The sequence below is a fragment of the Hevea brasiliensis genome, chromosome 7 (assembly GCF_030052815.1).
Source record: "Hevea brasiliensis isolate MT/VB/25A 57/8 chromosome 7, ASM3005281v1, whole genome shotgun sequence".
Taxonomy (NCBI): domain Eukaryota; kingdom Viridiplantae; phylum Streptophyta; class Magnoliopsida; order Malpighiales; family Euphorbiaceae; genus Hevea; species Hevea brasiliensis.
Window position 1 is genome coordinate 61,725,222 of NC_079499.1, and position 25,722 is coordinate 61,750,943.

Below are 25,722 nucleotides of genomic sequence, written 5' to 3' on the forward strand. Positions count from 1 at the left end.
TGATGAGGGGCAGACAGCAATTGCATGGCATGTACAACCAGTGTTGATTGATCAGATCAGAATGATTGCTCAGAATGATGAAAGGTATCAGAAGCTATTGGAAGAAGTCAGACAGGGCAAGCAACCAGAATTCTCAATAAGAGATGACGGTCTATTACCACACCAGGGCAAAATGTGTATTCCTAATGATATTAATTTGAGGAAGATCATTTTGAAGGAAGCATATGAGTCTCCTTTAGCCATGCACCCTGGTGGCACAAAAATGTATAGAGGGCTAAAGGAGCATTACTGGTGGATGGATATGAAAAGAGATGTGGCAGAATTTGTTTCCAAATGCCTAACTTGTCAGCAAGTGAAGGCAGAGCATCAAGTACCCGTTGGTTTGTTACATCCACTACCAGTACCAGAATGGAAATGGGAGAGAATAATGATGGATTTTGTGATGGGACTTCCGAGGACACAGAAGAGTCATGATGCAGTTTGGGTCATTGTTGACAGACTAACCAAGTCTGCTCATTTTCTGCCAGTTCGGATGGACTATAGTTTAGAAAAGTTGGCCAAGTTGTACATTGATGAGATAGTAAGACTGCATGGGGTGCCAGTATTCATTGTATCAGACAAAGATCCTAGGTTCACTTCTAGATTTTGGGGTAGTCTTCAGAGAGCCCTAAGAACTAGATTGAACTTCAGTACGACATTCCACCCACAGACAGATGGCCAGTCTAAGAGGGTAATTCAGATCTTGGAGGACATGTTACGGGCTTGTGTGATTGAGTTTGAGGGCAGTTAGAACATACACTTGCCTTTGATTGAGTTTGCTTACAACAACAGCTACCAGTCAAGCATTAGGATGCCTCCATATGAAGCTTTGTATGGCAGAAAATGTAAAACCCCATTGTGTTGGGATGACATGGGTGAAAGGAAGATGATTAGGCCCAAAATTGTTCAATAGACCGAGGAGAAGATCAGGGTGATCAGAGATTGACTTAAGATTGCATCAGACCATCAGAAGTCCTATATTGATCTGAAGAGAAGGGATATTGAGTATGCAGTGGGTAACAAAGTATTCCTCAAGGTTTCCCCTTGGAAGAGGATTATGAGATTCGGTAGAAAGGGGAAACTAAATCCTCGTTTTATTGGGCCATATGAGGTTCTGGAGAGAGTGTGTCCTTTGGCATATCGTTTGGATCTACCTCTAGAGTTGGAGAAGATACATAATGTCTTCCATGTGTCTATGTTGAGGAGTTATAGATCATACCCATCTCATGTACTACCAGTGGAAGAAATTGAAGTGAATCCAGACCTCACATATGAGGAAGAACCCATAGAGATTCTGGCTTATGAGGTGAAGTAGCTACAGAACAAGCAGATACCGTTAGTGAAAGTGTTGTGGAACCATCATTCAGGCCAGGAGGCTACATGGGAATGAGAGGAGGACATGAGGAGATGGCACCCACAGCTGTTTAGAGACTGATACTAGGTAAAATTTTGAGATGAAATTTATTTTAAGGGGGAAAGAATTGTAACAGCCCTATTTGAATAGCCTGGTATATTTTACTATTCCGGTGATCGGTATCGGTCCAGATAAATAAAAGGATTAGAACCACACTTGAGAGAACTAGATAAGCCCTAAACACAAATAATTAGTAATTGTCAATTAGTTAAGTATAAATAAGAAAAACAAAACATAAGAAGTTAAATGAGCCGAGAGTCACAGCGATGGGTGACCTTCTCGGGAAGGACTGCGAAGTCGATTTAAACTCAAATTTCGAACCGTAAAATGTGATGCCGCGGTCCTTAGGACTATTGCAAACACAGTGGAAAAGAGAAAACCATGAAAAAGAATTGTTAAGCTAGTCAAATAATTAGGTCAGGGATCTAGAAGAAATATTGAATTATTTGCAAACTGGGTTAAACCGGCGAGGGGCAATTTGATCAATTGGCCCCTGGAGCTGACTCCTGACCTGACTAACAAATAAAATCGGAGAAAAGAAAATTTTAGAGTTGGGAATTAAATTAAAGAACTAAAGAAAAATAAATGAAAAGAAAAAGAGAGGAAAAAGAAAAAGTGAAAAAATGATTACATCATGCATGACATCATGCATGATGCAATAAATCATATAATTAAAATTTTAAATTTTAGGGTCATTTTTGGTCTTACTAAAGGTTAAATATTTATAAAATAAAAAGAAAAAAAAAAGGATTGTCTTCATCTTCTTGCCATCTCCCATCTCTCTCTTATCTCCCTCTCCAAAACCTCCATCAAAGCTCATTTGTGAGCTTGAAGAAACCAAAATCCCACCATAGAAAATTCACTTACCATGATTAAACTTTGTTTGGGCAACTAGAGAAGAAGATTAAAAGAGAAAGAAAGAAGAAATAGTTGTAGGAAGTGAAGATTGAAAAGCTATATCAAGGTTAGTAGGCTAAACTTGAATTTCTAGTTGAATTAATTATGTTTATAGTTGAATAAACCTAGAAATATACTTAAAATGAAATGAAAACAACTTTGGAGAACTAGGTGTGAATTCGGCCAGCTAGGGTTTAAGTTGAGAATACATGAGTTTGATTGAATTAAATATGTTAGAAAGCTTGAATCAGTTGAGAAATGGTGTTTGTATGCTTGAAACTAATTAAATGTAACAAATCAAGTGAGTTAGGGTTTTCGACCTAGGGTTTGGGAGACAAAACTTGGAGAATTGGTCAATTGGTGTGTTTGACCTAGTTTGAGCTGAAAAATGGTCATGTATGACCAATTGTGGTATGTTGGAAGTGTTGGAATCAAATGGAGATTCGGATTGGATATGGTCATTATACAGGCAGCATGACCAAGGTCCTTTTCAGGGACCAAAACTGAAAATTTACAAACCTAATTGGTGTGAGACCAATTGGGAATGAAACTAGACACAAAATGGCACATTTTTCATTTGGGAATCATGCCTAGAAAGTGACCATAGCATAGTGAACAAATTGGCCAAATCCGAATTAAGCAATCTGACCTGTAAAAAATGACCAAATGAACAGTCTGTTCATTTGGCCATAACTGAGGCTAGGTAGGTCCAAATGACCTGAAATTTTACCAGTGGAAATTTGACACATATCCCTACAACTTTCATGAAGAAAACAAGTCCAAATTATGCCCTTAACTAAGTCATTTAGCTACCCAAAATTAGTGACCTAAAATTGCTAGAACCAAGTTGGTGCCCAGAAAATCTGGGTTAGGCCAATTTGGCCAGCCATGTTCAAATGGCTATAACTTGAGCTACAAAACTCTAAATGGAGTGATTCAAAAAGCGCAATAAAGTTAAGACAATAAGGAACAATTTCTATGAAGAAAACTTAGTCAAATTCTAATAGCAACATGACCAATGGAACAGTGCAATACAGGACACCAAAATTGAAAATTTACAATTTTGCCTAAAAGACTTAAAATTTGATAAAACAACCAAAACCAACAAATTAGGTAACCAAAATGTGGTATGTGGGTGAAATTGGAATTCCCATACCTATTAAGTCTTAGAAAGTCAACAAATTGACTTGAATAGTATCGTGAATAGTAACCCTGAAATACAAATTTTAAAAAATGTCAAGTTTAGCATATTAAAGCTAGGTAAAAGTAAATTCGAATTTATTTTTGGATTTATGATAAGTTATAATACTGAAACACTGTGAAACTGTGTGTTTCAGTGGAAAAGAATACCGGGAAAGAACCCGAGGGATCGAGTCAAGGCCAAGAGGCGACTCGTATAAGCTTTGTGCACAACATAGAATTTCTGTAAATTTCTTCTGCACATTGTTTTAAATAAATTGAAATATTGAATTGTGACACCATTGTCTTAAAATGTTTACTATGCTTCTGATTTAAATTGTTGAAAGATTAATTGTTTGTATTTGAAATGGAAATAAATGTTTAGTAAATTGTTCATATAGTTTTGAAACCACAATGTCATGACCATATATTTGAATACCTCACTAACATGACTAGTGAGGGAAATCAGTTTCAAATTTTTATTCCTTCTCTGGCTGAAGTGTTGAGGTGTGTGCCAGTAGAAGAAGAAAAAGAATGGGTTCCTATATATTTGAGCTAGCTAGCCTTGTGATGTGACTTCTCATAAGCCTCCGGCTATTGAGATTAATATGTTTCAAATGGCATGATATAACTGTGTGTTTTTATGGAATTTGTTTTGAGACTTTTGAAATGAAATTGTTTGGATTAAAATTTTATAAATCATGTTTTGAATTTTATATCTCATGTTCAGTTTAATTTTTGAATGAATATGTTTTAAATTCTGCATAAAGATTATTTTAGTATGCTGTGCACCATTAAGTCCTAGTACTCAGCGATGACTGTTATTGCTGTTGCAGATATAGAGACTAGAGGAGCAGCAGAGTGAGCTGCTAAGGATTGTGAAGCCACCTTCCCTGAAGTTTATCGGGTATATTTTATACCCTGATTGTAAAAATTATTTTGATGTATGTAATGTATGTAAATGTAGAAAATGGTCATAAGCAGTTGTATAAAGCTTGTAATAAATTTTAGTTTGGATTTTTCTTAATGTAAATTCCTAGAATGATGTATATAAATTTTTTTATCTTTAATGAAATATGAATGGAAGTAATTTGTTTTAATTTGAATGAAATTAATTAATTAGTATTATTTTGATGATGTGGAATTTTGTAATTTGAGAAATAATGTTGAAATTGGTTGATGTTGAATTGATGAAGTTGATGAGATAAATCATTGGAAATGCTTTTTACAGGTATTGAAGAACTGTTTTCTCCAAATACAGATGGCACTCTGCTGAAATTTTTATAAAATTTGCGAAAAAATAAAATGGGATAAAAATCTTAACTAGTTTTCAAACTCTAATTAAATGTTTTAATACCTATTAGAAAATACTAACCACTTATAAAAGTAAGAAAATTGTTTTAAAATCCCTTGTAGGGTACTTAATGAGATATCGGTAGGTGAAACTCGGTAGTTCATTAGGTATTCTACGGGATCATATTATGCCTTACAGAGGGGTAAGGTGTGACATTTTGATACTGTAATTGTATGTATATAAATTCCCATGCGAATGAATGAATGAAAAGTATATTCACTTAAAATTGTACGAGTAAGAAAAGATATGCTATATGACAAGATGAATAGATATGAAATTGTTTTTAACAAGTAGCTAGTGAAACCCGCCAGATATTAATAAAATAGAGGGGACTCTACCCGAGTTTCCACAGAAATAAATTGTGATATAAAAAAAAATTCATATGTTGTTTACAAAGTTTAAAATTAACAATGGACATGATAAGACAAAATAGGGTGCTCCGGCACTGAATGTGGCACTTCTCGCTCAGCTATACTGTAGACAAGTGAGAAGCGTCACACAATGGCCTAGGTTCAAGATAGTGGGTACGAGAGAGAAAAGATTTTAGGCACCTCTCTGCCTGGACTTATCTTAGAACAAGAGCCAGCCTCTACTATTGATCCCTAAAGTCTGTCTTATTGTCCCTTTTATTAGATTCCTTAATCATACATTTATGCAAACTAAGGCTACACACATTTAAATTCAATTATAAAAAATAAAATAAAATAGCAAAGGGCAAGCATTTAAATAAAGAAAACAGAAATAAATAAATAAATAAATAATAGCAAATATAAAAAAATAATTATTTAACTAAACAAGTCAAAATTGAAATTAGAAATAAATTTTAATTAATTTATATGTCCTAATCTAATCAAATTAATTAATCCTAGCTCCAGTAGGCCTAATATTCCTAAAAAAAATCATAATTAATAAAAAATGTGGGTTTTAATTTTAAAAAATATAAAGAGTCCTATTTAAACTAAACTAGTTAAATTTCTGAAAAATTTCAGATCTGTATAGAAACTTTCTAAAATCCATGAAAAATACAAAACTTATTAGAAAAAATCTAAAAAAATTACTTGAAGTCCTAAACATACCTAACATGGAAAAAAGAAAACACTCAAAATTTGTTACCAAGAAAAAATGTAAAAGTGACTAATACTAACCTACATGTAGAAATTCAAAAATGGGGCAACAATTTTGTAAAATAAAGGAAAATACTAAAAAATCATAAAAATTTACCAGAAGCTACCTAACATATTAAACTAAAACATGGTAAAAAGAAAATAATTATTTTATCATAGATCAAATAAGAAAAATTAATTGAATCAACTAACACTAAAATCTAGATAGCATTACACAATAATTTTGCAAAAATTACTCACACCAATCTAACAAGGATTTTGCAAATCTATAAATATAAAAATAAATTAGACTATACTGACCAATCACTCGAAAAAAGGACAGAAAGTAAGTAGGATTTGATACCTACAAAATTTACAAATTAAAGTATGATAAAAATCATCCATAATCATCTAATATCTAAACCTGCAAAACAACTTTTTTAGTGATTCAAAAGGCTATGCAACCCAATGAATCTTCTAAAATTAATTTCAAGTTCTAAAATTAATTTCAAGTTCTAAATTTAATAATTACAAGATGAAAATACATGATAATAAAAATGACAAAAATAGAAAAATTAGAGTTGTGGGTGACCAATAAGAGGATTTCAATGGAATTATGAAACTCCTATAGTAACTTTGGACAGCTTAGAAATTATTTGGAACAAACAAAATAAAATAACTTTGATAAATTGATTAATTTAACTAACTAGGTGATTAGTGTGAATGTAGAAAAAAAAAATGATTATGAAATTGGAGGAGGAAGAAAACTTTGAGAAGCTCTCCCACGCACCAATAGATCTTAAAAACCATATATTTTCTCTAATTTCAACCACCCTAATTGTCTCTAACCTCTCAAAACTCTAGCTATAATGATATATTTATAGTAGTATGGTAATAAGATAAATCAAATCAAATTAGATTTTCAAAAATTAAAAATAAAATAATTAAAACAAATTGAACCTAATCTAATCTTCATAATTTCGGTTACCATTTTATCTTTTTTATCTTTATTTTTTAATAATAATAATAATAATAATAATAATAATAATAAAGATGATCATGATGTCACTTCCACCAAACTTCTTATTTTCTTTTTTTTCTTTTTTTATTTTTTTATTATTTTTATAAATTTTAAATTAATTAATTTTAAAAAATAAAGTCCACATCTATTTATAGTTAAATTAAAAGTTAAATGAGATTCATTATTTAATTTAACTAAATTAAATATTTTTTTAGGTCTATTTAAAATCTTAAAAAATCCAATTAAATAATATAGGCTTATAACTCTTTAAAAAAATTTTATTTTCAAAACAATGTAATTAATTTCTAAAAAAATCTAAAATTATTTTATTTTATTAATTTTCTAGTCATTTCAAAATTTATGTGCAGCCATTTACAATTCCATTTGGCCGCAGCAATGTGCGGGTCTGCTGCTAGTAATTCATTCATAACCCAGCCGAATTACCTTGTTACATGACCTGATTTTCGATTCGCAGCAAGTTTCACAGACCAAACAGATTTGATTCCCTGCAAGAAACCTTGGCTGCTAGCTTTGTTTCCTCCATTCGAGTTCCATTGTAAACATTACCAAAGCAATTCAATTTCATTGTAATTCACTTCAAACAACCTTAACAAAACCAGCGTACATCATTAATCAGTTAACCCTGCCCCGGAGCTAAAACTGCCTAGTTAAAAATATGGAATAGGAAGTCATGAAGGGATTTGTTGCTGCTGCTGTTACTGCCATGAATTTAACTGGATTACGTGGCACTTCAAACTCCTCTCCTGAATCTGTCCACATGATTCAAAGTAAATTATTATGAAGGATTTCCAATACACAAATTTCTAAGTTCGTTTATGTGATTACTTAAGATTGCAATGAAAAGTGAGTTGAAATTTTTACTTCTAACATGGATATTGTCTGGAAAAGTTCTAGGCATTCATCTAGTAGTAACTTTTCTTGTGAAACCACCTCTGCTAGCTGAGAAACTAATTCAGCACTCTTCACTGCCTGGTGAGGAAGCAACTTCATGGTTAGTTCAGATAAGGCAGTATGGTGTTGAGCAGTGGTAAGTGTTTACTGTTGTTAGTGCTACTTACAAAGGGTGAAAAGCTAACCAATGATAACTTGATAGAAGCTGTGAGATCAGATGCATGTCGAAGTGCGATGGAAGTCAATTGTGGATCCACCTGAAATGTTAGTTTTGTTAGTAAATTACTCAATGCATAGCCATAGTGACATTCTAGCTTCTTTTCCTTTATTTTCGTCAATTAATTTCTTTTTTGGGAGTACCTTTGCACCTTCAATAAGTGGTATTCTACAAACAACAGAATGCAGACACTCTTTGGTCTTGAAAACTGCAGCCGAGTGCTGCCTTTCCATATCTCCCCAAGCTTCCAGTTGTTTGATCTGCAGAAATCATCAAGAATTAATCCAAGTAGTATAGATGATATTTTCGACTCAATAATTAGAAAGTCATCTTCCAAAATGATTTGTTACTGACTTGAGAATGTAGTATATAGTCCAGCTTCATCTCATGTATTTCTTTCTGAAGCTGTAATTTCTTGAGCAGCACAGATCTTTGCAAATTTGCAAGACTTTTCAATGCACATAACAGGTTGTTCTGCAAAAGACCCATCACAGAAAATTATTCCAGACTCCCAACTTCTTTTGGAAAGGTTGCAACGGGAAGATGTTAATATTTACAATCGTATATTGCAAAATAAGGGCTTGCTTTATTAAGGAATTACTGCAGTTCTTGAGTTTAACTTTCATCTGAATCATAATCATTTTCACTCTTCATATAATATTTATGAACATATAAAACGGTGATTTGATTTATACTTATATGGGAAAAAGTTCAAGATTCAACGCAATTTTGTAATTAACTACTTTTTTTCTTCTGTGTTTGTCTGTGGTTTGAAATAGGACAACCATCAGTAGCTGGACTTCAACTTTATTTGTCACAGATTAAGATTGACCGATGATATTTTAGAAAGAGTCCAGATTTTTCATCACGTACAGGATTGTATACCTGTTGGATCGTTAGGATACAAGAAAATCAATCAGATCATAGTCTTTTTCTTAGATCAGCTAGTAAGCTTTTCAAATTTGCAGGCACACTAATAACCAAAATTTAAAAAAAAATTACATACAGAGTGCCGTTTAAACAACATACCTTTACTTGTTTACTTGTGTTCCCATTCACGGCATCAGCTCTAGCATTTGCATACTGCCACTGCATCAGCCGATTATGAAGCAGTCTTAGCTGGTGAATATTTTCCACATTCCCAGACTCCATCAATGAACTAGATGAAGACGATTTCTTACCCTTCAATAAGTCCAATCCCAAACTCAGAAATTTCTCCACACCTTTAGACCTTGACGGACTTGATGGTGGTTTCAAACTTGAAAAAGACGTTAGCCTTTCCTTACTTTCTACTGACATCGGTGGTGATCCTGATCGCCCTGGTGACAAGGCCCATTGTGATGTAGAGCTCCCGTAACCAGTTAAAGAATTAGCCCTCTTAATTGCACTTCTTATCGTAAATTTCTTCGTTTTTGGAGAAGCATCTAATGATAGTGGATGTTGAACATTAGAATCTGATGTGCCTCTTCGAGATCTTGTTGGAACATCCTGCAAATATTTTGAAGACACCTCTATACCAGATTTGCGTGAATTTTTCCCAGCAGATGGGGAAGCACAATCTGTGGCTGAACAATTTGCACTGCACTCAGATTCTGTATCAACGCTATCCATAAAAGAATCTGATTTTCGCCGAGAAGCATCAGCATTTTTAGAGTTTCTATATAGTGCATTTTCATCAACTGATAGTCTTCCAGGTATAAAATCAGAATTGTTAGACAAAGTATTCGAGGAGGAGGATGATGATGAAGAAGATGATTTTCCTGGGAAGTGAAGCTTCCCTGTATATCTCATAGACCCTCCAAGAAGTGGTCTGTGATTTTCTTTCATACTTTCCTTCTCTTTCTCTTTCTCTTTATCTTTCTCATTGTCAAACCTACTATACTCGGAGCAACTTCTTTGCCTACTAAGGGAAAACACGTTACTGTTTTTCACAGATTTCTCGTCTTTTTTCCTCTCCAGGAAGTCTCTGAGTCTTTCATTTCCAAGATGGTCGGCAAGAGTGCCCACGTTTCTGTTCCTCGATGTTGAATGTGAAGGCGATGAAGAAGTAATGGATGAAGGCCAAAGACCTCGAATGAATCCTGGGTCCTCAAGGCTCCGTTGCTTCCGGGTATCACTGGATTTTTTACGAAGAGGTGAGGAAGCTTGGCTTGGAGTTGGAGATGGGATTGAATTATCTTGAGAAGTTGTGATTGGTGACAGAAATCTAGAGCTTACTCCACGGGATTTTGGCTTTCTTGGCTTGAGAGGTTGATCTGAAAGTAAAGGGTCGTTGTCACTCATGGTTTCTTGGTTGAGAGAGAGAGAGAGAGAGAGAGAGAGAGGGAGGTTTGTTATAATGAAGATTTGGGAGTTGTTTGTTTTGAAAAAAGGATGAGAGGAAAAACAAAGATTTTGAAAGTGGCGGCAAAATAGATAAAGACGGCCGGCAGATTACGGGTCCCTTGAAATTACTCAAATGCACTCTTGAGTTGGTCAGCACTTGGGCATCATAGTTTTCTGAGCAAGGCTAGTGTTGGAAATGAGTTTTGGTTCTGTTGGATTTTCAGAGAGACCATTGGGAAGTAGGAAACAAAGAGAAAGCACTAACTTTTGTTTTTTAAGGATATTGCTTGCCGGCATTTGGCACTACAAGTGGTCTCTATGGACTTCTGCCACGTGGCTAACACATTACTCTATTAAATTCTCAACACGAAGAGATTAATAAAAAAAAATTTTGACATTTGGCGTGTCTGAGAAGTCTAATTAGGTTCCATTCTTTCTTTCTGACCAGAAGGCGAGGCTCTTTCTCATCTTCCAGTCTCTCCTGTGGACGCCTTTTAAGCTCTTCAAGTTTTTCGATGCGAGGGCCTCCAGCCATTGTCCCTGTAAAGCTTAGGATTGTGAGGGGCTATTGAGCTATGAACTCCGCAACAGCATCTCCTACAATTGTTTGGTTTAAAATATGATATACCAGTCTAATTCTTCTAGGTCCAGACCATTTAATTAAAGTCTTTCATTCTCGAGTTAAGAGTATCTCATTTATCTATATCAATATTATCACTAAAAAACTACCTCCTATTATATAACTCACCAATTATTTTTCAAGTTATACCAATTACTATCCAATCCATTATACCTCCATTGAATGAGACCATTTAATCAGTTAAGCCAAATATACATTACAGCTAAATGATGGTATTTTATTGTTTTTATCTGATTTTCATCATCAAATTACCTTCCTGATGCTCATAAACAATTAAAAAGAAACAACCAAATCCATTGTACATTGTTAACTGGACATAAATATTAAATCTGATGGAAATGAGAACTAAAACCTGCTATGGATAAATGTTTGATTACAACTCAGTCTACATAAATATAGACCAAATGAAATCTTGGTTGGATAACCCTCAATGATTGTTGTCATAAGAAGCATTCTATGCTACAACAGGCACTTCTACAACCACCAGCCATGCTTAATCTTGTAAAAATTGTGCAAGCATACTTTGACTACAAAAATTTGGATATTCTTGCGCACAAGGGGAAATATGAAGCTTCCCATGTCCGAAATCAATGAAAATTGCACTGTTGCAATAAAGGATGGGAATAATCTATGTACCTCTCCCATAGAGACTTGTACTTTTCCATCCCAATTTTCAGCCATGGCTTTGAGTTCCCATTGAAGTGCAACACTGCCCCCTTCTCTATCAAGTGAGGATCAACATTTGTGTATCCCAGTCCCAACACATGCCATGAGGGATCTAAAGGCTGTGTCAATCCATAGAAGGTCAAAAGTCCAGGTGGTAGAGTGCCAAGTTTCCAAAGTGTCCTGTCTACATTCCTTTCCTGCCAGTAATGGTAAATGTTGGTCACATTTCTTTTCCTCCACTCGACCAAATCAAAAACATTCATCCCAAATGCCCAACCGCAAGCATCCGGATCAAAATGCTCTCGAATGAGTGGGTGAGAGTAGTTCAGGTACTTATGATACCGGTGAAATGTCTCCATGCATGTCTCTACTGCTCCATTGACATTGCCATTCAAATCAATAGAAAATAGAGCAGAAAGATCCTTCTGAACCACTACATCATCATCAAGAAATATCACCTTCTTCAATGCAGGAAAAACTTCCGGAATATAAAATCTGAGGTGATTTAGCATAGACAGATATTTTGGGTTCCGGAACTTGATTGGAGTCCCACCATCATCATTGTGGCCTGAAAAGTAGTAGTTTTGAGTTTCTGAGTCCTGGAGCTGTTTAAGAACTGGAACATAAGAAGCATTCAGCCACTTAAAGTCTTCAAACTTTTGAACCTCAACAGTCACTCCTCTTAAATCATTCATGGAAAACCAGGCCTTCATTGCAGCATAGTTTATTTCATCAGTTACAAGATGAAAGACAACCATATTCGGCCTTTTGGAATTTAATGCAGTTGAATTGACCACAACTGAAGTCGCAAGTATGTTGTCAGAGAAAACACAAAAATGATAAAGATTGTTATCTCTAAGTTTTGATTCTATGTGCATTCTTTCATTGATTTTCCGCTGCAAATTCAAATTTCCAAACCATTCAGTAGTTAGCTGAATACCAAGGCAGTAAAGACCTTTTGGAACTTCTTCTGCAGCTATTTGGCCATACTTTGAACTCTTTTCAGTCGCAGAACTCATTTGTTCTTCAAGAGCTTGGATTTTGGCTTTCAGTCTCATGATCATAGTTGCACTATCATAGTGCAGCAGTTGGGCTTGGTAGAGCAAAAGCCCCATATCACGGATTGCAGTTTCTGATTCTCTGGTTGTCAATGGAGCTCGTCTTGTTGCAGCACTAGAAAGGAGGACCTGTGAATTGCGAATCTGGGCACTTAATTCCCAAGCAAATTGCAGATTGTTGCTCTCTTTTGCAATCACAACAAAAGCTTTTGCAAGAGAAATTTGGTCGCTAAGTTGCCTAGTGACTGAGTTAGGGCTCAGTATTTCATCAGTAATATTTAGGCCTTCCATAATCCTATCATGAGAGTAAGATTTCTGCTGAACAGTAAAATAAGTACCAACATTTAAGTTTTGCAAAGAGATAAAATAACAAAGGAAAACAGGGGTAGTAGCATTATTATTGCTATGACAAATGGAATAAATAAACAGAAGTTCAACAAAGCATCCAGTGTCCTGCAGAGTAATATGATGCCACCACAATGTAACAGAACACTTATAATTACTGCATGGACTGTGCATTTAAATCATGAAATACTTCAACTCGAAATAAAATTCTGCAATCCAATGATTCCTTTTAATACCATCATGCACTCAAATAAATAAGTAATTTAAATTACTAATTGCTAACATGACAGATAATCAAATGCAAGAAGGAGAATAGTTCTTTTTATTTTTAACATCACATTAACATGAAATCCCACTATGGGTGAGAAAAAGGAAAAACGCCAGTTTTCATGATCTATCTGAGTTTCCCACAATTCAAAAAGAAGAGTTGAATTACAATGTTGGTTCCACATTCAATAAAAACTCGTTCAGGTATCATTCAAATGATTACTAACATTTTGTGATCATGATCACAACAATTATTATCCAATTTTCTCCATGCAACATTTAGTCTGACAAGATTTGAAATGACATTCTGAAAGTCAGCAGTCCTTATCCTTTTCCTTTCTTGGTAGAATAATTAAATCAATGCCAAAAGAGGCCATGTTCTGCCTCAACTCCAACATATTGGTACATAACAATAGCCTTAGGCCACTGATAGGAAATATTGATGCTTAAAACACAGTGTACTCTTATTTCCAATCTCAAATTACCATATCAACATCTACACCTTTCAGATGCAATAAGAATTTCAGAGAAGACACTGAAACACAACATGGCTGATTCTGGGATTAGATAAATAAAGAAACTAAAAAATGTTCTTTCTAGATTAGTTTAATGAAAATCTGAACATTAATTACTGAAAATAACAACATAAAACTTGCAAACATAATTCATGTTTGATTCATAAGGTTTTTATTTGAACTACAAATGGATCCAATAAGAACCCTCCAAATGCTGTCTGATATCTGGCAATAAACTAATAACATAAACTTAAGGAAAATAAAAATCACATTCACAATACATATTCAATGCAAATTCCTTGAATTCTGCTAATTTAAGTTTCAAAATAAATACAACAAAAACTAAGCCTTAATCCCAAACTAGTTGGGGTCAACTATATAAATCATTTTTTGCCATTCAACTCTATTTGAAACCAATTCTGCACGGATATCCAAATTGTAAACAAGAAAAATTCAAGTGCCAATAAACCACTTGCTAACTGCAGAAATTCAACAATCTTATCCATTTGACCTATGTTTGAAGTTAAAGCTCATTTCAGGAGTAATGTTAAAATGGAAGATAATATACTGGGGCAGAGCGACACTTGTTCCAGACTTCCAGTAAAATTATTACACATTATGAATATTTCAAAATTACTACATTGCTGGAAACAACTCGAAATATCTAGCTTCTTAAAGAAAAGCCAAAGTAACAAAAATAATAGCTATTCTATGATCTCATTGGCAGCCCACATAAACCTCAATAACCACATTACTCAAAAAAACTATTATAAATTTGCAATATAATTAGCTACAGTTATTGTTATTGGTTCAGAATAACATATCTCATGACTGATGCCCCCATACATCCCAAGAGTAGAGAGTATGATTTATGTGTTTACATACAAGTTCCTCTTGCTAAAATAGAATTTAAGCTTTCCCAGAACATGGGAAGCTTATACAGAGAAATAACAAGAGCAACCTTCACAGATATTATTTACTTATGCCATTAATTTTGCCAAATACATAATCCATCTGCCCTTGTACTCAGTACTTGCTCAAATTTGCCTATCATTTTCGTCCATCTTATGTACCTAAAATGCACTAGAGCAATCATGTTAAACCCAAAGACTTTCTTCACTTATTGTTTAAGCCACTTATACATGTTTCAGAACTTCAGCAATCATTTCTCTACACATTTATTTCTCTTCAAACATAAATGTCTGAATTTAAGACAGTGTTATCAAAGACGAGCGAGGCGCCAGGCAAGGCAAGGCGAGGCGCCCCTCTGTCACCTCAATTGGAACGCCTGGCTGGGCTTTAGGGAGGCGACGCCTCAAGCCGGCGAGGCAAGAGGCGACGCCTCATCAAAGCAATGGTAAGTTTTTTTTTTTTTTTTTTAATGAAACAACCAATAAACCTACCACTTACATAATGCCAACAAAAGAGCCGCTCTCTTCCTCGACCCCACGACAACAAGGACAAATCGTAGGGTCTTCTTCCTCGCGACAGAGACAGAACAGATACGCCCTTTCTCTCTCTCTCTCTTATCTTCTTCTTCTTCTTTCCTCTCTCCGATCTCTCTCTCTCACGTCTGCTTCTTCTTTCCTCTCTCCGATCTCTCTCTCTCACGTCTTTTTCTTCTTTGCTTTCTCCCTCTCCACTTATTCTTCTTTCCTGCTGCGTACAGGCACTGCTTTTTTTTTTCTTTTTTTTTTTCCCTCTCCTCTCCTTCTTCTTTCAGCAGTCCCTTTTTATTTTTTCTTTTTTTTTCCCCTCTCCTCCTTATTATTAATTAGTTATTATTAATTATTTATTTATTTGTTGTTAATTTAATTATTTTATTTTTTATTCTTGTTAATTAATTATTTAAATTTTATGGGTATTGCTAAATTGATTATTTTACTTTGTATTCTTCGTTAATTAGTTGATTAATTAACATAGGTATTGTTGATTTGTTGGTAATTAGTTTAATTTTTATTTGTTATTCTTGTTAATTTGATTAGTTTTACTTTTTGCCTTGTTAATTCGACATTATTTGTTAACTAATTATTTATTTTATATAGGTATTATTAATTTATTGTTAATTTGATTTTTTTACTTTTTATTATTGTTAATTAATTGTTTAATTTATATGGGTATTGTTAATTTGTTGTTAATTAGTTTACCTTTTACTTGTTATTCTTATTAATTAGTTTTAGTTTGATTAATTTTGCTTTTTTCTTGTTAATTAGATATTAGTTGTTTATTTTATATGGGTATTATTAATTTATTGTTAATTTGATTATTTTCTTTTTGTTCTTGGCAAGTAATTGTGTAATTTATATGGACATTATTAATTTGTTGTTAATTAGTTTACTTTTTACTTCTTATTATTGTTAATTAGTTGTTAGATTAATTATTTTTACTTTTGTCTTGTTAATTAGACATTAGTTGTTAATTAGTTGTTTATTGTATATGATATTATTAATTTATCATTAATTTGATGATTTTACATTTTGTTCTTATTAATTAATTGTTTAATTTATATAGGCATTGTTAATTTGTTGTTAATTAGTTTACTGTTTTACTTTTTACTTATCATTCTTGTTAATTACTTATTTAATTTATATTGGGTATTGTTAATTTGCTATTAATTTATTTATTTTTTATTCTTGTTAATTTTTTTGTTAGATTATAAATGAGTGATAAGAATAATACATCTGGATCTTCTGCTAGCAGTAGAAGAACGGATCCAGAATGGGCACATGTAATTCAAGTTAGTGAAAATAATACCAATGATCTTCAATACATATACTGTATGAAAGTTTATAAAGGAGGAGTTAATAGAATCAAGCAACATCTTACTGGAGGTTACAAAAATATAGTTCGGTGTCCAAAATATCCAGAAGATGTAAGGAATCAAATACAAGAATTCATTGCTAAAAAAATAGAGCAAAATCAATTATGAATATGGAAAGACCACCTAAATTTGATGATGTTGAAGTACTGGGATTAGATGAAAATGAGGAAGAGGAAAAGTTGATGCAAGAAATTAGCAGTGAAAGACGAAGGCAAGTACTGGAGGTTACAGGTACTAGTGTTTCAAAAAAAACAAAAGTTCTACCACCACAAAGTAGTAGAGGGCCTATTGACTGTTATTTTTCCCCTAGACCTGCTGTTGTGGGAAAAAAATATGAGCCAAACTACCATTGATGAAAATAGTCCAGCTAAAAAAGAGTTAAGGGAGCTTGCTTGTGTTGCCATAGCACGATGGATATATGATGTGGGAATAACTTTTAATGCCGTGAATTATGATAGCTTTGGGGAAATGATTCGAGCAATTGGAAATTATGGGAGAGAAATGAAACCTCCAAGTTTTCATGAGGTTAGAGTTCGGTAACTTAATAAGGAAGTGCAAATCATAAATGATCTTCTTGAGTCTCATAAAGAAGAATGGAAAAATTATGGATGTACATTGATGTGTGATGGATGGACGGATAAAAAAAGGAGAACCTTGATTAATTTCTTGGTTAATAGTCCAAAGGGAAGTGTATTTATTAAATCAGTTGATGCAAGTGATGGATAAAAAACAGCGACATTGTTGACTAGTTTGATTGAAAAAGAATTGATGGAAATTGATCCCGAAAAAGTGATTCAAGTTGTTACAGATAATACATCAAATAATGTTGCAACAGGTAAAATTTTTATTTAATTTTTCCTATTACTAAAAAAAATATCATTTTATTTTTATTATTAATGGAATGAATTTTTCTACTTGTTTATGATAGGGAGAATATTGAAAGCAAATTTTCCTTATCTATACTAGACTCCATTTGCAACCCATTGTATGGATTTAATGTTGGAGGATATCTTTAAGATCCGTGTTTTCAAAGAAACATTCCGCAAAGCTGTTAAGCTTACTGGTTTCATATATGGCTCTTCAGGAGTTCTAAATATGTTGCAGAAGTTTACTAATGGAGTAGAATTGCTAAGGCCAGGGCAAACTAGATTTGCTACTGCTTTTATTACACTGGGAAGGATTCATCTTCAGAAAGCCAACATTAGAAAAATGTTTACTTTGAAAAGTTGGACAACTAGTAAATGGGCTAAAGAGGTGAAAGGCAAAATGTGTGAAAGGGCGGTTTTGAGTCCTGCCTTCTGGAATCATGTTGTTTATGCTCTTAAGGTTTCCGGTCCTCTTGTTCGTGTGCTTCGACTTGTTGATAATGAAAAAAAACCAGCTATGGGATATATTTATGAAGCCATGGATAGGGCTAAAGAAGCCATTGCCAACTCACTCAATGGCAATGAAGAGAAATACAAGAGCATTTTTGAGATTATTGATGCGAGATTGTCACTTCAATTGCATCGTCCTTTGCATGCTGCCAGATACTTTTTGAATCCTGAATTTTTTCATTCAAATAAGATGAGAATTGAATCTGATGAAGAGGTCAATACAGGATTGCTTTCGTGCATTCATAAAATAAAAAAAAAATTCAGCAAAAGTTGACATGATTCTTAATGAAATTGAGAGATACGAGGTAGTTACAGGGACCTTTGGTTTTCCTTCTGTTATTAGAGGAAGAACAACCAAATCTCCAGATTATTAATTTAAATTCTTATTAATTTTTCATTTTGCTCATTTATTAATTTATATTATGAATTTAACTATTATTGGTTCTATATTTTAATAGCTGCTTAGTGGAAAACATATGGTTCTTCAACTCCAAACCTACAAAAGTTTCATGTAAAAGTTCTGAGTCTCACATGTAGTGCAAGTGGTTGCGAAAGAAATTGGAGCGTATTTGAGCATGTAAGTAATATATATATATATATATATATATATATATATATATATATAATTTATTATTTTATCTTGAGCCTTTTGAATTTGAAGTTTAACTTATTTGTTACAGTAAAATAAATGACAGCTTCATAATAAGAAAAGAAATCGGCTATTTCAAGAACGCTTGAACAATTTGATATATGTGAAGTATAATAGAGCGTTGCTATGCCGACACACTTTTGGGGATATCACAACACCTGTTGATTTGGCAAATATTGATGAAAGTAATGAGTGGTTGCTTGTGAATTAGAAAAAGGCGATGGGGATGATGATGATGATAATTCTCTTATTTTCATGGATGACGTGTTAACCTGGGGTGATGTTGGTAGAGCAGCTGGAGTTTCTGAATCTCGTTATGAGTCGAGATCGGCTGCAAGATCAACACCAGTTGAAACTCCATCATTTCGAAAGCCTCGTGCAATGAGAGGTGCATCCTCTTCGCAAGTTGATGATGATGAAGAGGAGGAAGAATTTGTGACGACCATTGTTGAAAATGAAGATGATTTTAAAAATCTTGATGATGAGTAGTTTTAGTTATAAGTTTTTCATGTACTTCTTGCATTTTGTTTATTATCACTTACAACTTATTTTTATTTATTAAAGTCTGAACTTCTATAATTTACATTTTCTATTATATGACTTATGACTTATTTCTAATTTTTTATTTATTATGTAAATTTTATAGCATCACTTTTATCATATACATAAACTGAAATTCAGGTATGAACTATTTCTTTTTCTAACATTTCTTAATATTATGTGTATTGTTGCTTATGCTATATATTTTAATTTTACAGTCTCATACTCTCACTCGTATCTTATACTTAAGCTGGAAATACAGATATGCACTATTTTCAATTTCTCTTATTTTATATATATATAGAGAGAGAGAGAGAGAGAGTAAATAATATTTCTTTTCTTTTTAATATACTTTTTTACTTATCAACTATTTAAAAGTATGAATATATATATATATATATATATATATATATATATATATATATATATATATATATATATATAATTTAAGCAATTAAGGTTATGGCGCCTTGCTTCAAAAAGGCTCTCACCTCGCCTCTCGCCTTGCGCCTAAGGCCATAGAGTACTCTATCGCCTTAGTGTCGCTTTTCGCCTAGATAACACTGATTTAAGATAATTGAACCTCCTTTTGACACATATATAAGTGCCATCCTGATTATCTTTAAGCTTTTTAAGTGCTTATATCCCCAGGCAAACATGACTTCAAAATAGAAAATGTAAAAATAAACCTCCTGTGGATTAACATTTTCAAGTTCCCATACTCCAGTGCAACTTGCAGGATTTTATGTCTTCTTCTATCAATGATTGCTCACCAAGATGATCTATGCAGTTCCTGAAATTTTTTCTGCCCTTTCTCATCATCATAACAAAATATTTTAAAAAACTTGCAAAATTGGACGAACTTATATTAATTTCTTAGAACTTCAGTGTCTCTAATTACATGCTCAATTTTGAAGCAAATTTACAGCCTAGACTTAAAAATGAAGCATTTACTTGCTCAAATATGAACTATAAAAGATCTTATAAAACAAGTTCACAACCAAAATCATAAATACCCAGTGGATCTGAGTCAGTGACTCCAATAAGAGATTCACTACAATGGATTGCTTCACGTTTAATTAATATTTAACAAAATAATGGAAAGTATATTGCGTATATGGCGTACCCTAAGAATAAATGGATTCAGGGAAACTGATCCATTTGAGCAGTTTATGATTCAGAACAATTATATAATTCCTACTCAGTAATGCAATGTTTTGATCCCTGTATGATATAGCAACTCCATTCCATATAGCTCAACCAAAATCACAGATCAAGCAACGATTCCGTTCTAAATGTTAAGACAAATCCAATATCACAAGAATTTTCAGCTAGTAAATTCACTCTCTAGTCGTGATAGTGCTAATTCCGCTAAATTTAAACATCTGTTATGCCCAATAACAGCACTAACGCAAACCCAATAAAGTGCTGTAGTTCTTTCAAACCCTAAATCACAAAAATCCCAGGGCCATCAAATTCCCCACATTTTATCAGTAACCAAACACAGCACAAGCTCGCAATTGAAAAAATAAATAAAAAAGAGAAACTTACCTTACCATGGGCAGGTCTAGATTCAATCTGACTCTCTTTACTGAAAATGATTATAAAGAGCAAGACCAGTATACCAAAGAGTGTCCACCACACCACATTCGAAAACCGCCTCCTCACCGGTCGTCGAAAATCCATTGGTCTCCGCCTCATTTTCCAATCACGCTTAGTCAAAATTCCAGCTTTATGTTTGTTTCCGGCGGAAGTTAAAACTTTTCCGGTAAGGTGAAACACAATTGTGGTTTTTCGGTCCAAATTTGTCAATACTGCACAGATCAAACGAAAGTCGGAATCGGGTACCCCATTCAACTTAGGGCTTTTCTCGATTTGGATGCTTATGGGCTGTTTTTGGTTTTTGTGAGCTAATTAAAGAATTTTGAGAGTTGAAGTAGGCAGTGAAGCACAGAAGTTTCTTTCTTTGAGAAACAGTTATGATAGTTATGAACTCAGAGAAGGAGAGGAGGAAGGAAGAGAATTCGATTTTTTTTTTTTTTTTTTTAAGATTGAGAGTTTGTTTTTGAGATTTTGCAATAATTTCTTTTACTGGTATCTTAATAAATTTCTAAGATGTTGACGGTTGAGTGAGGGGCCACGATTTTACGATGTCACTAACAGAGACATCTTAGCCTTCGTTTTCTGGGACCCACAACCACTAAGCAAATTTCACGATGATTTCTTTTTATAATTGAATGAGATGTGTAATAATTCAAATTTAAAATTTAGACATTTTAAAGGAAATTCTTTGTCTTTATATGTATAAAATATAAATTGTTCATAAAACTTTCATGATCATTAAGAATGTGATTTAGAAAGTGTTAGATTGTTTGGCAAACAATGAAAAATAGCATATAAAACAAACAATGGTGGAAATTGCTTGCATAATCACAGGCTTAGGAAGAAGTATGGAAGCTATGGATATAGGTTAAGTACTAAATGAATTTTTTATTCATTAAATTTATTAAAAAGTTTTAACAAGTAAATGGATTGGAGTGTGTATCAAAGATGCTAAAATTTCAATATGAAAGAATAAATTACGCCTTTTCATTGATAAAAAAAAAATACGCCTTTTCAACTTTTAATTAAATTGATTGTAGTGGAAAATAAAAAATTCATCTTTTCTAGGGTTCTTTGATTGCGTTGTGATGCACTTCGATAATACTCTCTCTATAGTATTTGCAAACTTCTTGAAATGTAAATTGATTAATTGTAAGAATGTAAATTCAGAGCTCTATGCATTTGAAAGCTAAATGATAATTTTGAAAATTGTAAAGAGTGCTTAAAAAAGTAAATTAATCATTTGTTTGTAAGAGAAATGTAGATGTATACCCTTGAAAAATTAAGGTAGTGCTTTTGCAAGGTAAGTCTACACAATGAAAATAAATGAGAGCTTGATTGAATTTGAATTTGACAATTGAATTACTAAAAAAAAATAAAGTTTGATTGGTAATAAGAAGTAAATTGAGAGCTGTATTAAATTACTGAATGCGTGATAATTAAAAAAATAAAATTTATTTATGTTATTGATTGATTGTAAAGGCTTTTACATTTATGCATTGCTTTTTGTTTCGCAAGCACGATCGTAATACCATGTACTTTTCTGTAACTACTAAAAAATGACATGTATTGTAAGCTCATGTATTGCACATGAGCTTTAATTAATTTTAATTTTTAATTCAATTAATTAATTAGACTCAATATAAAAATTAATTATAAAAATTAATTATAATTCTAACAAAGACTCTAATTATCCAAGTGCACAATTGCCTGATGAAGTTCTAATTTACAGCTGAAGACTAAGTTTTGTGAAGGTTGTTGTGTTTGATTTTGCAATTGATTCCTTACTATCAAACACATCATACTAACAGCCTGTTTAGCATTGAGTTTTGAAAGCTAAAATTATTTTTTTGAATAAAAGTACAATTTTAGATGCTGTTGAAAAAAACTGTTTGAAAAAAACTATTTTGTTATTTTAGTGTTCTTATAACTAAAACTGATCAAATTTAATTTTTAATTATTTTTTAATACTCTCTAACTAATATATTTAAAAAAAAAAAATTTTCAACAACAGTTTCAACAGTAATACCAAACAGGCCCTAAGTTACCGTTCTGAGATATTAAAGGCTATTAACGTCTTGTAAGAAACTTGTGATGTGAGTCAATAAACTCTCTACCTTTATAATTTCCCCATTATTTTTAAACATTGAATTTGGGAAATTAGTCACTTGCCTTGGTTTTCCTACTTAAGGTGATGATTACCACACTTCTCTTGTTCTTTTACTTCTCCCTCATATTTTTTTCCCCTTTATTCTTTATTTTTTTATTTTAATTTTTAAGTGATTCCTATCTTTTATAGGTCCACCTACACATGCTATTTTCCAACTTCAATCATAACATTAATTCTTGAAAATATATCCACAAAATATGAATGTATACTTGTTTGCCGGTTTTTCAACCTTGCAAGTGCACAGATCGCTAACAAGTAATAAAGTAGTGAGTAAAGTATCGTCCCACGAGGAATTTAGTTAGCAGGTACCAAACTACATAGCAATTCTGACTGTTTAGGATACCGAATATAGATGGAGAGTGAATCAAATCTATTTTGGATACTGAAAATAAATTTTAAATAAAACTATCTATTAAAGCAATTCCAGAATTAAGATTTCAAACTTTAACCTTATTATGGATTTAAATCTTGTCTATTCATCAGATTGAGAATTGTTGCTTTGATGGAAATTAATCCTAAGATATCCTAGGTCCTCTCTTAAGGCACCTAAGGTGTGTTTCAACCAGGACCAAACCCTACTTTCGTTGGCGATTAGTCGTAATAAAAACCCTTTAAAATCTATGATTAATTATGGAACTCCATAAAGGATTTCAGCCTATCTCTAGGTCAGATTTTCTAAGTTCAATATTATGATTTTTCAACACTAACCTTAACCTTTCGGTCCTTCAATTAGTGTCTTATGTTATGTCTAAGTGGGTACCAACATATATTAAGAACACAAAATAATAAATCAAAGAACATAACTCCAATCCAATAAATAAAACTCAATATTGATCCATAATAATGATTACAAGCGCTACTCTCCTAATTCCAGAATAAAGAAATTACTCACTCATAGTGAGTTTAACAAACATAATGAAAATAAAATAAAAGAACATAAAAAGTCTGCTTAAAGAAATAGAATAAAAGAATCGAAGAGGATTTTCTGTAGCTTTGGACTTGTGGAACTTTGGCTGAGGATTTCCCTTTTTGTGCTGATGCTCTCTTCTTCAAGACGGCTGTGAAGAATGTGTAATCGAAAAGATGATGGAATCCCCCCTTTTTTATGTTTTCTGCTACTCTTATTTTTGATACACAAGTATAATACAGATATAATTAAGCAATGCAATGAATGTAGTGCATGAAATGCATCTGTACCCCCAAACTCAAATCTGACATTGTCCTCAATGGCAACACAATATGCAAAATTAGCACACAAAATTATGAGAAAACATATTATGTATTAAGAATTGAAAATTTGGACAAAAAACAAGTAAAAGAGACCTATAAGCACAGTTTAGGACTAAAGCATATAAATTTTACATGAAAGAACCTATCCTAAAGTCCTAACTCTAGAAAGTCTTTGATGGTGATGATGGTCCCTCTCTATCGAGTCTCTCCATTATGATATCAAGCTTACTGTGGGCTTCCTGGGGGCTTTCCTCGAGCACTTGCATCCTGTTGTTTATGGTGGTTTCCATATGTAACACCCTCACTTTAGCTAGTCTATACATTCTACTGTTCTGATGACCAATATCTGTCTGGATAGCTAGAATGACTGGAACTATATGTAAACTATAGTGAGGGGTCATAAATAATAGAAATAATGGTAAGGAAAAATTTAGAAAAATTTAAGCAATGAAATACAACAAAGTTAAATGAGCCAGTGCCCTAGCGATAGGTGACATTAACGGGAACTTGCTGTCTTCACAGCTAGAAGCCCTAAACTCGGGGGGAAATTCATGAAATAATTTTTGAGACTCCAGAGAAGAGTCATTGAGGTTTCGATGGCCTTAGAATACCAAGAAAATACTCAAAGAATTTATTCAATCGGTACAGATAATTTTAGTCTGTTAAGCTAAACGAAGGGCATTTTGGTCATTTCGCCTTCAGAGATGATTTTTGACCAACTTTTCCATTTAAGTAAGTGAGGTATATAACATAAAATGTGAATAAAATATTGAAGAAAAATTTATTAAAAATGAGTAATAAAAGAAGAAAGGAAAAGAAAAACAAAAATGAAAGTAAATAGGATTTATGACATATGCATGATGCAATTAAAAAGCCCCAACCAATCACCATTCAACTAGCACTCATAAAACACTTAAAAATAGATAAAAATCAAAGAAAATTTCAGATTGTCTTCTTCCCTCTTCATATGGCCGAACCTCCTTTTCCCAAAGCTTCCACCATTTTTGAATGTTCAAGCTTAATTTCCCTTCAATTCATACCATATTTTCCTACACCCCAAACACAAAATTTTGTCAATAGACCTTGAAAAAGAGATTGAAAACAAAAAGAAGTAGAAAAATTGAAGAATTGGAGTTCTTGGAATTTGCTACAAGAGGTTAGTGCATTAACCAATCTTCTCTTCTTCCTTAATTTGTAGAAGCATGATAATCTAAGTGTAAATTTTATGAAATTTGAAGAAAACCTTGAATATATGGGAACTTTTTTTGGCAGCCTAGGGAGGTTTAGGAGTTGGATAATTTTGGTTCATCTAAACTTGATTAGTTAGGATAATTGATATATTACATACAATAGAAGTGGAATTGCATGGACAAGATTGAAAA

General features: G+C 32.9%; 2 protein-coding genes across 5 annotated transcripts; both read right to left on the minus strand.

The window, feature by feature from the left end:
• Positions 1–7,449: 7,449 nt before the first annotated feature.
• On the minus strand, positions 7,450–10,419 carry LOC110644896 (QWRF motif-containing protein 3-like). Its single transcript, XM_021797856.2, has 6 exons — positions 9,166–10,419; positions 8,491–8,610; positions 8,280–8,396; positions 8,087–8,176; positions 7,890–7,997; positions 7,450–7,777 (listed from the first exon to the last, which is right to left on the minus strand). The coding sequence occupies exons 1-6, from the start codon at positions 10,417–10,419 to the stop codon at positions 7,724–7,726; spliced, it is 1,743 nt and encodes a 580-aa protein (XP_021653548.2). The 3' UTR covers positions 7,450–7,723.
• A 1,017-nt stretch (positions 10,420–11,436) lies between these two features.
• Positions 11,437–21,413, minus strand: LOC110644898 (probable galacturonosyltransferase 10). 4 transcript variants are annotated; one of them, XM_021797859.2, is made up of 2 exons: positions 20,890–21,413; positions 11,437–13,140 (listed from the first exon to the last, which is right to left on the minus strand). In XM_021797859.2, exons 1-2 carry the CDS (start codon positions 21,037–21,039, stop codon positions 11,689–11,691), a joined length of 1,602 nt encoding a protein of 533 aa, XP_021653551.2. In that variant the 5' UTR covers positions 21,040–21,413; the 3' UTR covers positions 11,437–11,688. The 4 variants fall into 4 exon arrangements, with proteins under 4 accessions (XP_021653551.2, XP_021653550.2, XP_021653553.2 ...); XM_021797858.2 differs by having other exon boundaries at positions 11,437–13,143; positions 20,890–21,400; XM_021797861.2 differs by having other exon boundaries at positions 20,895–21,035.
• Positions 21,414–25,722: the final 4,309 nt, after the last annotated feature.